The 14194-nt window shown below is 34.0% G+C and overlaps 2 protein-coding genes and 1 long non-coding RNA gene across 3 annotated transcripts in view; 1 reads left to right on the forward strand and 2 right to left on the reverse strand.

The window, feature by feature from the left end:
* The window catches only part of LOC105834222, a 94865-nt gene that overhangs the window by 12893 nt on the left and 67778 nt on the right, over window positions 1–14194 (forward strand). The gene's annotated exons all lie outside the window — the stretch shown is intronic.
* Window positions 97–4137, reverse strand: LOC105838019. The gene is made up of 2 exons (XM_012683273.3): window positions 3634–4137; window positions 97–780 (listed from the first exon to the last, which is right to left on the reverse strand). The coding sequence occupies exons 1-2, from the start codon at window positions 3788–3790 to the stop codon at window positions 497–499; spliced, it is 441 nt and encodes a 146-aa protein (XP_012538727.2). The 5' UTR covers window positions 3791–4137; the 3' UTR covers window positions 97–496.
* On the reverse strand, window positions 7308–9521 carry LOC118645655. Its single transcript, XR_004963343.1, has 2 exons — window positions 7878–9521; window positions 7308–7771 (listed from the first exon to the last, which is right to left on the reverse strand). It is a non-coding gene; the product is annotated as an uncharacterized LOC118645655 (long non-coding RNA).

A 14194-nucleotide genomic window follows, 5' to 3' on the forward strand; every position in this document is an offset into this window, starting at 1 on the left:
ACGTCATATTTAAATAAAGATTTACTTCAGTCAGATATAATTATATCTCACAAATAAATTTTTAGTGTCTTTTTCAGTATCTTAAGTATTTTTTTCTCAGTGTTTTTCTTGATTTATCTATTTATTAATTGATAATATAATTCACAATCGTGTTGAATTTAATACCCTCTTATAATTTTTATAAATAATGAAAGAGTTATTATATAATTTTTAACAATTCCTATAAAATTAATATTTATTTGCCATCTATTATAAATTCTACTGTTTCTTACTTTCGATATTAACATATATTTAATTAATTACAAATATATATTGATATTGTTTAAGACTAATTAATAATTAATATGAACAAAAAGAATAAGGCTGGTGTTAGCAAATATAGCTAATAATTGTGTGTAAGAATGTAAATGTAAATTGCCATGCTTAAAACTGATTAAATTTACAACATATAACGTATTATATATATTATTCCTAAGCTTCTTAATTGAAAGATTATTTACTCCTCCTCTCCCACGAAATAGTCTTTGATGATGTAGAAGGATTCTCTCATGTTCGGCCAAGCCATCGTCACGAAAACCAAAATCGAATTCGCGATCACGAAGAGCCGCATCATTTCGACACCAGAACCAGACCGGAGCCAATTTCCGAAGCCTTGATTCTCATCATCGCTCAGGTCCCCCGAATCCGTTTTATCTATTGCGTTGTTACCACTTTGGCAACTCTTACTATCCTTATTCTCCTTACTTCCGCGTTTCTTCATTTTGATCATATAGCGATCATCTGCAAGTATTGATTTCAATGATAGGCATTGTAGAAAAATCTTCAATGTGTATGTTCTACGCATTTTGTTATGAAAATATATAATTTATATTTATATATGTTTTGTCAAATATAAATAAATAAAACTAAAAAATTATATTCGTAAAAATTCATGAGCTCTATGTAATATGACGAATTGTATTCTGAGTATTTGTAAAAAAGCCAAAGAAATGCATCAAGGATTATCATTAAGTTATTAGCGTACGTTTAGAACTTTAATTCTGTCAATTTCCATATAAATCGAGAGAAGAGATTATACTGTGCTTGACTCTTCTGCTGTTTGCCACGTAATTTCAATCATCAATTATATAATTCGCGTCGCGAATTAAAAAAAGGGAAATCTCTTGCTACGCGATGATTTATAATAATCGAATCTGCGAGGAGATGCAGTGAAATTAAAAGTGTCCATATACGTACATTCCTGTCTCAGGACACCTGTGTGCGTGAGCACAGTTACATACACGTGACATTCCTGCGCGTACAAGAGACGCGCATACTTGAGAGTGGGTGTGATGACCGCGATCAACGCATCGAGTCTACGTACGCATTTGAACCGTCGCATACGAAATTGAAATTACAGAAAAAGATTCGTGATTCCTCGCACGCCCTCACGTGCTGTTATAAAACTGTTGTAAAAAGACTTTAAGAATTACTGTTAAACTACATAATAATGTACATAATTATGTTAAATATTACAAATATTATTAACATTAATAATTACCAATTAGATTATTTGAAACTGCAAGTAACAATGAGAATTCCACGTTGAAATAAATTCCATTTTTATTGAGTATTTTTAATATGTAAAAATTAAAATTTCTTGATCTTTTCCTAAATGCCCATTTTTGTCAATTTTTACATAGAATTATGAATGCAATCAAACTATATTTTATATTATGTGTTTATATTGCAACTTTGATTCGAAGATATTTATTGCGAAATGAATCGGAATTTTATGGAAATTTGTAACTCGCATAACAGTAACTAATATCGATACGTATGTACAAAAGCTGATTCGCTAGCATTAAACAGCTTTAATAACGTCTCCTTTCCACCTCGCAATCTGCTAAGCTACGAAGACGAATATGGATTTTGACTGATCAAAGTTCACGGCATTATACCGAGTAAAGGAGGAATAGTGGAAGGAGGAATAGTGGAATCGTTATCGACAAAGAACAGTCTTCGCCAGTGAAGATCGTTCTCTCTACAATGCTCTATTTCCCCCCCTCCCCTCTCTATCTCGAGACGATCGCTCTGTCTTTCCAGTGACTGGCTAGTTATCAAAATTTTGCTCCATTGTTCACACTTGAACGATGAATAATAGGGATACGATGAAATCACGAAGGAGCATTGATGAGAAACAGGTGGGTGGCAGGAGATTTCAAGTTACAAAGGTCAACGATTGATTGCAATTGATTCTGACAGAGAACATTTCGCGTCTGATGCCCTTTTGATTAGTAAAGGTGTGTCAATGGAAACTAAACAAATCGATACAATGACGCCCCGAACACACCGTGCGTTTTGTCACGGAAGGTAGGAAAGGCTGAAAAATATCGTTTGTTCACTGTGAACGATGAAATAATACGAAATCATCGAAATCTTTGGAATCTATCGTGCTAGAAATAGCAGCGAAGGTGTGAAAAAAAATATTGCGCCCAATACGCGAGGCCGAAAAGTGACAAAAGAGAATACCGAGAGCACGGTAAATGACAATCGATCTAGATCCGTCAGACTAACGTCGTCTGTTGACAACGTTAGTTGCATAATTGCTCGTCCTATAATTAAATGGGTTCAGTATGTTACATCACGAACGGAAAGTTGGTCACTACGAGGTAACAGTACAACGTTGTCCCCGATGCTCCACTTCGGAAGTCGTCTGTCGAACGCTTAGTTAGAAAAGTTGGCTCGGTCGTTATTCCTATTCGAGCGCGCACCGGACGGCTTTGTCCGTTATCGAAAACGATGCGCACGTAAATGAGAACTGGCGGTTGATAACACGCCGCCGGTATCGACAAGGACGAAATAAAACTCCCTCTCTCTCTTTCTCTCTCGCTCGTAGGATCCCTGCGGGTTTAAATTCGCGTTCGGTGCCAACAAGGCAATCGTACGCGATAAAGTGGCATGAAACGCGACTGCGCGCAACGAAACGAGGCAGATTCAGAGTTTGCGGTCAGCGAACGGGGAAATTACAACGACGACGCAGTTATCGGCAAAGGACAGCCTCGGGCAGCCCGCGATCGTTTCTATGGAAAGTGATATGTCCGGCGAGCCCTCATTCTCGGTGCATCCCTTCACCCTTCGTAAGTCGGTTCGCTCTATTGTACGCGGAAGTTTGATCTCTCCCTCGTTGCTTTCCTCGCGAGCCGTAAGTTGGTAAATTTCAACTATCGTTGCATCAACCATCGTATGATATAGCTATACGTCGTTATTACATGTCGTCCCTCCAATGTTGCCAAATATTTGGCCGGTTGTAATCAAAAAGGCAGATCCAGGAACGAGAGGACGCTCCGTTTGACTCTTGCCGACTTCAAAGTTATATTAATCCTGATTTTAAGATGAATATAATGAAAAAAAAAAATTGTAATTTATTTCTCCGAGTCGAATAAATTTTGGTCCGTTTGTATCTTCTATTGTTATCAACTCACCGTAATGCATCACGAGTGCTCTTTCTCGAAGAACGCAAACGTGCTCTGAATTCAAAGCAGCTTGCGTTTCTGAATGGAATAAATTAAATTTTTGGAAAGAATGAAATGTATTTCTTTTTCCCGCCCGCTTGTGTGTCTTCAATTGTGACGTTATTATTGGCGAACTCACCGTAACATGCGTTTTCCTCTTTTTCGACGATCTTAAACGTGCGTACGAATTCAAAGCAGCGTTTTTTTTTTTTCCCCCGGAGCCTTTTATAGAGGACGAAGAAATCCCAATGACGTGACGCACGCAACTGCCACCAACGGTTTGTCGCTTTTCGCATTTACCTTGCCGATATAAGGCTTCTAGACTCACTAAGCTCATTAAAAGATTTTGCGCCGAGGATTCTCCAAAGCTTGACGTACGGCGCGTGACGGCGTTCTAAGTATCCAGTAAATTCAATACTGCGCAACCCTCCTTCACAACCTCTTGCATTATAGTCTCATCTGCAATGCCGTGCAATCTCAAAGTAAACTAACTCTGTGAATTTACATTTCGTATACAGTTTGTGTATATTTGGTGATCGTAAAAAAATAGTAAACGAGTAGACAATTCACAGTTACGATATTACACAGAGAGAAAAATTCAATAAACAGTTTTGTTCGACTATTCCAAAGCATATATTTCTTTGGTTTTAATCAGTTTTATACATATTTCTTTAGATTTAATAAAATTTATTAGAAACAAAGAATATATGCTTTGGAACAGTCAAACAAAACGATTTATTAAGTTAAAAAAAATCTTTCTCTCTGTGTACATTCGATTTTTCAGTTCAATATTTTAGTGGCAAAATGTGACTTGAAATCTAAATAAATTTTCTATCTTTTCATTTAGTTATCCAAATTTGACGATCTAAATGTACAAGATTTTACTTTCATACACTGAAAAAAAAAGTAATATATTCAATACGATATGTTATTGCGGGCTGCCAATTACAGATATATATACTCAATACAATAATATATGTTATTGCAGTATCAACATTGTACTTGCATTAATAGCGAATATTATTGTATTGAGTATTTTGTGTAGTTGGCAGCCCGCAATCACATATGCTATTGGCCATATTACATTTTTTTCTGTGTAGGTATGTTCATGGATACAAGCGTGAGTGCAAAAATGTATTAGTGTAATAAAACACAGATATACCAGATTTAAAATCCTTTAAGCTGGTCGTTGATTTTTTCTGTATAAAAACAATAAAATTATTCAATTTCTCTATAGCGCAATTAACCTTTCCCTCATCGCCTCTATGCTCATACAGTAATCGGACAATTAAACGGCTTAAACGATTATATTACAATCAAATACACAATCTGGTAATTACTATCTCTAAACGGCTTAATAAATCACCAATACATGAGGTGAAATTCGGTTGTCATCTTCCAATCGATTAGACGCAACATTTCTCATGTGCTTGCTTCATGAAGAGCTCGATTAATCACACGACTTATCAGAAATTTTAAATGGAAATGATAAGCGCATAAGTAATTCTTACTTATCTTATCCAGAAAACATATAATATAAATAATGCGACATCGGCTACAACGTGAACAAATATACATTACTGCATCACTTTCACCTTACGATACTAAATCGTCCAGACATTGGGGCGTAATTTCCTGTCGAAGAAATATTGACAAGAGATTTGTCTCAAGATTTATTGCGAAAACAAACACCTACGTTTACGCAAAAATAATGAGAGCACAAAACACGCGCGCACAGAGTGAAAGAACTTTATTATAAGACATTTCTATAAAGAGAGAAAACGGGGTCTGCTCTATATAAATATTTTAATTGTAATTGCAATGGAAATTATTATACAAATTTATGCGTGTGAAAAGCATTGTACTAAAATAAATATAAATTACAATTATCAATTTTATGAATTATTTATAGATTTATCAGCGGAGAAATTCTTTCCTTGAAATAGAGTTGCGTTAAAAATAACGTAAATAAAATCGTTTCGAATTTTCGCGAGCAGAATAAGAATTACTCCCACTGTTTCCGTTCAGCCTCCAGGGACGTGCTTATTCCTGACGGAGAGATTGACTCGTAACGCGGTTATCCCGTACTTCGTTTCGTTGATAATATCAGAGGATCATAGATGTATTTCCGACCAATAGCATAGGATGATGCGCCATACACGATACAATTTTCTCCGAAAGTCTTATTTGCACCATCATTCTTGTATTTAAAGCCTTAAAACGGTTTCTCGTCGAGTCTGCATATAAAAAGTTAAGAATTTTACAGCAGGTCGTTTTTATCATCAAACATGAATTCTTATAAAGTATGCTGCACAGGTTTCAATGAGTTAAATCATCGTAAAAGAAAGAATTTCGCAATTGCGAAAATTGTATTTTTAGAATTGTATAACTTGCTTGACAAATGTTATAAATAATCAATATAACATGCATATTCTTTCTTGCTTTTTAATTTCTATTTAGAATTTAATTTCTATCAAGAAATAATTGTAATAAACCGTAACGCTTTTATTAATTTAGCTTGCACAAAATATTATTATCGCGCCGTAAGTTATTTTTTAATATTAATATTTTTCTTCTTACCTCATTTTCTATAGACTATGTTACGTTTTTAAAAAAAGAAACTTATGCATAGTTTTTCCAAAATAAAATAAAGCATTATTTTACTACTGCGAAGCTCACTCAGCGATTTCTTGGTACGGGTACAAAACGCATCGTCGTTGTTCGCAGTGCCAATTTCTCGGATTACTCGTAAATACGATGGAAAAAAAAAAGGAACGTGCTGAACTCGACGAAAAAGAACTTTGTCAAAGTAGGTGCAGCGTGACTATTGGTATTACGTTTTTCTCTAGAAAGACTCGACCGGATTCCAGGAGGTATTGGACCATTTTTGCGTCCCCTCCGGCTGCTCTCTCTTTCTCTCCTTCTTGCCGCTTATGGCGAGGAAAACTCCCGATGAGAAGCTTCCCTAACGGTCAATTCCTATTGGCCGTTTTTGCTGAGGAATTTCCAGATCGTTTCTCGTAAGTAATATATCTCGCACCATTTCAATAGTGCAGTATCTCTCGGGAATGCTATACCATGAACGTTATACTCGATGCGCGTGTAACTGGATCAGCCTGCTCAGTATACTTGGCTTAAATGCATCTTACCCTTTCCACGGATAAGCCTAATGATATCCCGGGATTTCTGAAGCCTCCAACTGTCGTTGGTAGTACAAATGTAATTAATGACGCTTCAGATAATTAATAAATGGTAATAATGAGACATTACTGAAAATTATTTCCATTATAATCGGAATTATTAATGTTTAGCTAATTATATTTAATTATTAATCGTTAGCGATATGACAATTAGTCATTGTATCACACGCAGAAAGAAATCGACAAAAGTAATGACAGAAATATTTCAACCAGATGAATAAAAACAATATTACTGCAATCTATTGGCAATTTTATTCAGCTAACAGTGTATTGCATTACGCTATGTTCCTCCTTTTCGATGCTACTGCGGCGACAATTATTTTCGACTTCCCACGATTAATGACGAATTTGTACGTGCAGCCACATGCAGAACTAATTATCGCCATAAATTGTAATACGTTCGCGGATCTATCGGATCATTTCTGTTGCAACCCCGGACATATATGAGAATACGTTAACTACACATAATAAATATTATAAAAGCCACTCAATAAATGGTCGTGCCATTGGAAAAAGCACGGTAAAAGAAATAAGTAATTGAAATATTTAAAACTCTGGACGCGCATAATTTTTCCAGACATATTTTCAACACTTTCAAAATATGTGCTTTTCATTACAGAAAAGCTGATGGAGAGCAATTGGTTTACGTAGTGATAAATTTTGCAAATAATATAAAAATAATACAAATACTTCCACAATGGAAATATTACAGATAATATCGATAACTATAACAACAATTAGTTAAGTCGTGTAATGTACAAAAATTGTTTCGAGTAAATGATAACAATAGTTATATCATTTATTCGAACTAATTATATCTTCGAATTCATATAGAGTCCGATAGCACTCAGCCTGTTGCAAAATGAGCTTATTTTGAGCATGGAACTCTATGAACGAGAGCGAGTTATTTATAAGACAAATTGTGCATTATGAAAACAAATCACTTACCAAGAAGTATCTTAAAAGCGGTAGCAGCATCACCTTTCGTACATGTGTCTCATATGTCCTAAACTTGAAATTGTTTGTCATGCCATTTCACGATTTGTCGATGAAGGTAGTAAATCCTCGATAGTGCTGCTAATAAAAACATTATATTATATATTATACAATTCTTAAATAAATATACTGACGATAACACCACGTGCCAATTAATTCCGCGAATATAATAAATAAATTTACTCACCAGCCAATGAATCGATGATGTTTTCCTCGATGCGTTCGCGCACACACACACACACACACACACACACGCGCACTCGACACGATCGGAAATGCTAACGACGCGAGAGACGCGACCACTTTGCACGCCGATTAATGTCGTCGACTCGGTTCGACATCCCCGGCGATGCCTTCCGCAGGGATACTCGCTCTCGACGAGAGGAGGACGGCGAGGAACGCGACGAGCTCTCACCTCGCGGCATTCAAAAGACGAGACAATGGCAGCGACGCGACACTCTTCGTTGCATACGCCGGAAACTGGCATCCCCGGTGACGCCTTCCGCAAGGAAACTCGCTCTCGATCGACGAGAAGACGTGGGGACGCGACGAGATCGAACGGAAACGGGGACACGGGGACCACGACACGAACGCGGGCGACCGTTGTACATGAACCGCGTCGCACATGACCGTCACTGTGCACACGACGCGACAAAAAATTCAACCGATTTTCGCGCCATTTCTCACAGGCGAGAGGGGAGAGGGACGCGAGGGACGCGACTACTTTGCACGGCATCGGCTCGGTTCGACATCCCCGGCGATGCCTTCCGCGGGGAAACTCGCTCTCGACCGACGAGAGGACGGCGAGAAACGCGACGAGATCTTACCTCGCGGCACTAAAAAGACGAGACAATTAATGGCGGCGACGCGACACTTTTCGTTGCGTACGCCGGACACTGACATCCCCGGCGATGCCTCCCGCGGGGAAATTCACTCTCGACCGACGAGAGGACGGCGAGGAACGCGATGAGATCTCACTTCGCGGTACTAAAAAGACGACTCTTGCGGAGTCGAAAAACGCACGATCGCGAAGAGTAAACGACGTAACCTTCCCCTCGCGTGTTCGCGTTGGTACTGAGTTGCCTGGCGAACCGTGGGAGGGGGCAAGTAGCTGATTGGCTTTGAGAATCGGAAGAGAAAATTCGTGAAAAAGAAAAAACTCTAGCGCTTCGGATCGCGCTTGGCGCGTGCCAAATGTCACATGAAAACGCGAAAGCTCTGCTTCCGAGAAGAGATTAGCCACACACATGGCAAGGCTCGATGTTTTTATTAAAAAATTTTTCGCAATATATGAGAATTATATACACCGTGCAATTTTTTTAATAATTTGAAACTGTATTATTCAGCTGTATTAAAAAGAAGTTAACTCTTAGTTTTAATATAAAATCGGTCCAAAATAATAAAAAATGAAACATACACAGATTTAATTTAAATAATTTTAATTTAAAAAATTAAAAAGCATAATTGACGAAAGACACAAATTATATTGCACAAAATTAAATTTGTTTGCATAAAAATTTGCTCATTAGATACTAGAATGCTAATTTTCAGAAAAGAATTTGCGATATTATTTCTAAAATAAAGGATAAAATTAAGTTTTAAAAAATATACAAATCTGCAGGATAGCTACTTGACATATGGTCACCGTAGCTTTATCTCTTCATATTATTTAATTTCATTAGCACACATTGATGTGCAATGTGGAATTCACGAATGCTTTATCAGAAACGAGACAGAAGAGAAATATTTATTTATTTATTTATTATTGTATACGTCCATATATTTAAAAAACTGGCTGAATCTAATAATTCTTTTCGTATATTAATTTATATAACATTTAATCCTAAAAGAATAAAAAAGAAAGAGAAAAAAATTAATTCAATATTTTTACTGTAAAATATTGTATTAATTATTTCCTTCTCTGCCAAATTCTGTAAATAAATTAGATCTACACACAAATATATCTATATTTCTTATCAATTTAAATTATGATTCAAATTATTCATTCTTAAATTGACTGTAAATTCCATGAGAAAAATTAGCTACAAATTTGGAATTAAGAATTACACCATTATTTTGTTGTATTTAATTGTTAGCCGTTCAATAAGTGGTCGTAACATTGGAAAAAGCACGGTAAAGAAAAAAGCACGGTAAACAAATTTTCAACACTTTCAAAAATCTCCCCAGATGATCCCAAATGCTCTGAGAAAAGAGGATAGTGTCCGAGGAAAAGAGAACGGATGGCAACCTTATCCACGTGCGAATATGAATAAACATGACAGGCCGTTAAAGTCTAAGCAAAGTCGTTTAGCGATATTCATCCTTTCACAATTCACGAAATGCCCAGCAGGTTTGTTGGGAATTGTTGTAACTGAGTTTAATTATCGACACGTCAGATTCATCGTACAGAGCGTAGTTAGAATTTTAACACCTTGAAAAGCACTTAACACGAATTATTCAACTGAGAGAACCAACTTCCTACTGTGATCTGAATAAATAACTTACAAGTAAATTTCGAAGGTGATTTATTTCTGAAATCCTCGTAAGCCTTCGTGATTTCTTTATAAAGCTGCATGAATTTCTTAGTGATGTTTATGTTTCGTGTCTTATCTTATTTTGATGGAATCTTACTTTAAAAAAATCATAATTTTAAATACACAAGCTTACTGTGTTACGATCCAAACTAATCGATTTGGCACGACTACGGATTAAATCAAGAATAATGAAGAGAAAGATAAAGAGACGTTTAAGACGAAGGTCAAAGGAATATGGAGGAGACTACAGCCTGTAGCAGCTTTCATTATCGCCTTAAAAGCGTTGCTTCCCTTCTTATTTGCTCAGAGCATCGCTACCTTCGTTAGAATTCTTCATAATTACGTTTTGTCATTGGCGCAAACTTTATCGCTGCTTCTATGAAAGCCTTGTAAGTGTTTAAACAGTCGCAAGCTTTTCGTCTTGATCGACATTCAGCAGAATAAAACGTTAAAATTTGACAAATAATATATTAAATAAAGCAAGAAATATATTAAGTAAATAAAAAAGAGAGGAAATATGCCATATCTATTTAATATCGTTATTAATGATCATAGTCTGTTTTTTCTAAATAAATAATATATAAACATAAATAATTCTAATTAATTATTATTTATTATTAAAATTCATATACACGACATTAAGTAATTAATATCTATAAATAAAAATTTAATCACGTTACCAGATAAAAAATTAAAAATATTTTTAAGAATTTACATACGTATAAGGGATTGATCAATTAATACACAAGTTATTTCGTCAAATTATTAAAGGGATAAAACCATTTTAAGCTTTTTAGTAACTTCTTTGGTAACTTCCAACGTGACGATATATTCACGACGTTTATTTTGTAAAGTCATGCTTTATCTTCATCTACTAATACAATTAGTCGATTCGCAGATGATTGCGCGAATATCGGAATTTGATTTTTGCCAAAGAATTAGAGTCATGCTTGAGCAAATAAATTGAACAGAAAGATTTATCGTAAAATTTAATGAAAACATAAAATAATAAAAATGTAAACTATGAGAGATACTAAGTTTGGATTGTACGTGCCATTGATTCTTCTATTACTATTTTACTAATACGAAACAAAAGCTAATCTTTAGAAAACTTACTATGTAATTATTGGCGTATTCTTTCATTTTTCATATTCGTTTCTAATTTGTTTTATCTAAACAAATTATTTTGTAGGAATTTTCTCATTCTTCTCGAAAGGTAAAATTCTGCGATCAATTTTCAGATGTAATTACCAAATGCAAATTATTCTTGAATTATTCTTGACTGGAAAAAAACAAAGTTGCAAAAAAAAACGGTTTGTTCGGCGAGGAGACCTGTTTTTCATGCTAGGAAAGTAAGAAAGCGACTCAAGAGAAAAATCGTGATGATGCATTAATCAACTGATTCGACGGAACGTTGATGGATAGCGTTTTGATATAAAGTTCTGCAAAGTCTTTTTAATTTGTTTGCTCATGAACTCCTATTAAAACAAGAAGACAAAAATATACATCGCTTCTCTCGTTTTTAAAATAAAAATTTGTATGCGTATTATAACGTATGCATCTTACAAATTTTCAGAAAAATAGACAAAAATATCACAAGAAGCAAAATTTTCTCAAGATTAAATATTTTTTTGACATCATACTTATCTAATTTTTTTTTTTACACAAAACTTTGAATTGCAATATTATAATACACGGTTGATGCATTCGTGATAGTAGTATTTTTTATTCGTCTCACTGGATCACCATCAGGTTGTGAGCGTAGAAAAATATTTATATCATGACATGCGACACGAAAATGACATTCACGAAATTTGCATTTGCCATGCCTCGTACACGGGTATGTGAGCAGCGTAAAAAGTTATCCAAATGCTTGTTATACAAAATTATAAATCACATTTTATTTTTTCATGAAGTACTTCTATGTACTACAGAAAAACTATAGGACTAATTCTAGTTAAAGTTTAGTTAAAGACCTAAAATATTTCCAATAAAATATAATGTGTGTATTTGGTTTATAAAAATACTTTATTAAAAAAAATGTTCTATACGGTTAATATTTCGAACATTTATTAATCTATAATCCTCATTCATTATAGTCAAGGCTGTTAAAAACAGATGTTGTATACGGTGTATGAAATGCGCAGGAAATCGAACGAACAATATGTGCACAATGCGTATATAAAATGCGTAAATATAGCGTGTATTTATGTTATAAAAACATGGAAAAATTGTTAAAAACAATGTAATTCATTTTCGACATTATCAAAAAATATCTTAATATAAATATCAGTTTTTGTTTGCACAGGAACATAAAATACAATTTAATTTTTATATAAGCAATAAAAGAATTTACATGGTTTATAGAATTTAATAATAAAAATATATAGTTATTTTACGTGACAACAAAAGTATAAATGATGTTTCAATAGAAACTTATACGGAATAAAAATAATTTCCATTTAAGGGTAGATAACATTTTTTAAAAATATTCTAGAAATTTTTGCAAAATTCAATAAAAAAATAACTATAAAATTATAAAATTATAAAATAATCATTTTTTTAATTGAATATAAAATAATTTAGTAAAAATAAAACTGTATATTTCTTTTTTTATTTTAAATACGCGATTTATGTATATTACATGCTTTTATTATTTTTATTTTAAATTTTAATTCGATAACGCATAAATTTAATTCAATTATAGATAAAATAATTCTTAAAATTATCACTATCAATCTTCTTTTGATAAGTTTTTTAATGCGCAAATATTAGTATCATGAGCGTGATATTCGTATTGTATGGCAGTAATTTTCTACACTGTGATAGTACTGATTGTCTATACTGTTAAATTTTGTTACTAATTTTCGGTACTGTTACGATTCTATTTTTTAATACAGATCTTTTTCTAACCATTCCAGTATTATGTTAGTATTAAATCCGTACTGGCACTTGGTACTGCGTCAATATCATATACGATAAATCAGTACTGGAGCCAGTACTTTGCCAGTAAAAAACTTTGACTTGGATATATAGATCAACTTTGTCTTTTTCTCTCCCCCCCTCTCTCTCTCTTCTACAAAATATTTTCTTGTATTATCTCTTATTAAAAATTGGTAACCAATATTTACAAAAACAAAAACATTAAAAAGTTAAAAATTAAGAGTGTAAATCTTAAATTCAAACAATATAATCTAACACAAAACTTAAAATCATAAAAATAAACATATATGTATAAAAAACATATATGCATATCATAGCTATTTTTTAACGAACACGTCATACTTTTTTGAAAGAAAACTCAATTGTTTATTTGTGTGAATGTAGGTATGTTTATTTTTGTGATTTTTTAAATAAATCCTTATCATTTTCTATTATATCGCAGAATATTTGATTCTGACTCACCAATTCCGCTATCGATACAGCACCTTTATTGATGTATTTAAACTCTGAACTTTGAAGCTCGGACACATCGTTGGCGAAAGCCGCTTGAAAGAGCACGACCGCGAGCGAGGCAATCGAACAGAACATATTGATACTGTTTAATTAAATCGCACGACTTACATCTGGTTTTCTTTCAGAGACCATTTTAAGTACTGTTCCAAGTAACCATGATAAGAAGATACACTTGTCTATATTTTTTGCGATCTTCATCGTGACTCTCTTATGTATCTCACTGTAAGAAAAGCGAGAATAATAGCTTCGCACACCGTAATGTAAAATATATTTGTTAAGTAAAGATAAGATGTTGTTTACCGTTCGTTCGATTAAATTAAAATGTAATGTACGTAAAGTATTACTCAATCGTGGCATATAAATTATTTCTGTCTGCTGCAAACAAATTGTATAAAATTCCACCGCGTAAGATTCAGTGATTGAAAATTTAACACAAACTGTTAATCAATCAAGCAGTCCAGACGGTTAGGTAGGATATTCTGTTTGCAGGACGAACAGATACCCCGCCAATACG

Source organism: Monomorium pharaonis, chromosome 5 (assembly GCF_013373865.1).
Source record: "Monomorium pharaonis isolate MP-MQ-018 chromosome 5, ASM1337386v2, whole genome shotgun sequence".
Classification (NCBI taxonomy): Eukaryota; Metazoa; Arthropoda; class Insecta; order Hymenoptera; family Formicidae; genus Monomorium; species Monomorium pharaonis.

Bases quoted from the DNA above. Each gene is read 5' to 3' on its own strand.
- LOC105838019 (XM_012683273.3), bottom strand. From the start codon at position 3,790: ATGCGAAAAGCGACAAACCGTTGGTGGCAGTTGCGTGCGTCACGTCAT. The intron at 781-3,633 runs GTGAGTTCGCCA...CAATACTTGCAG, and splicing joins AGAGGAAAACGCATGTTACG to ATGATCGCTATATGATCAAA.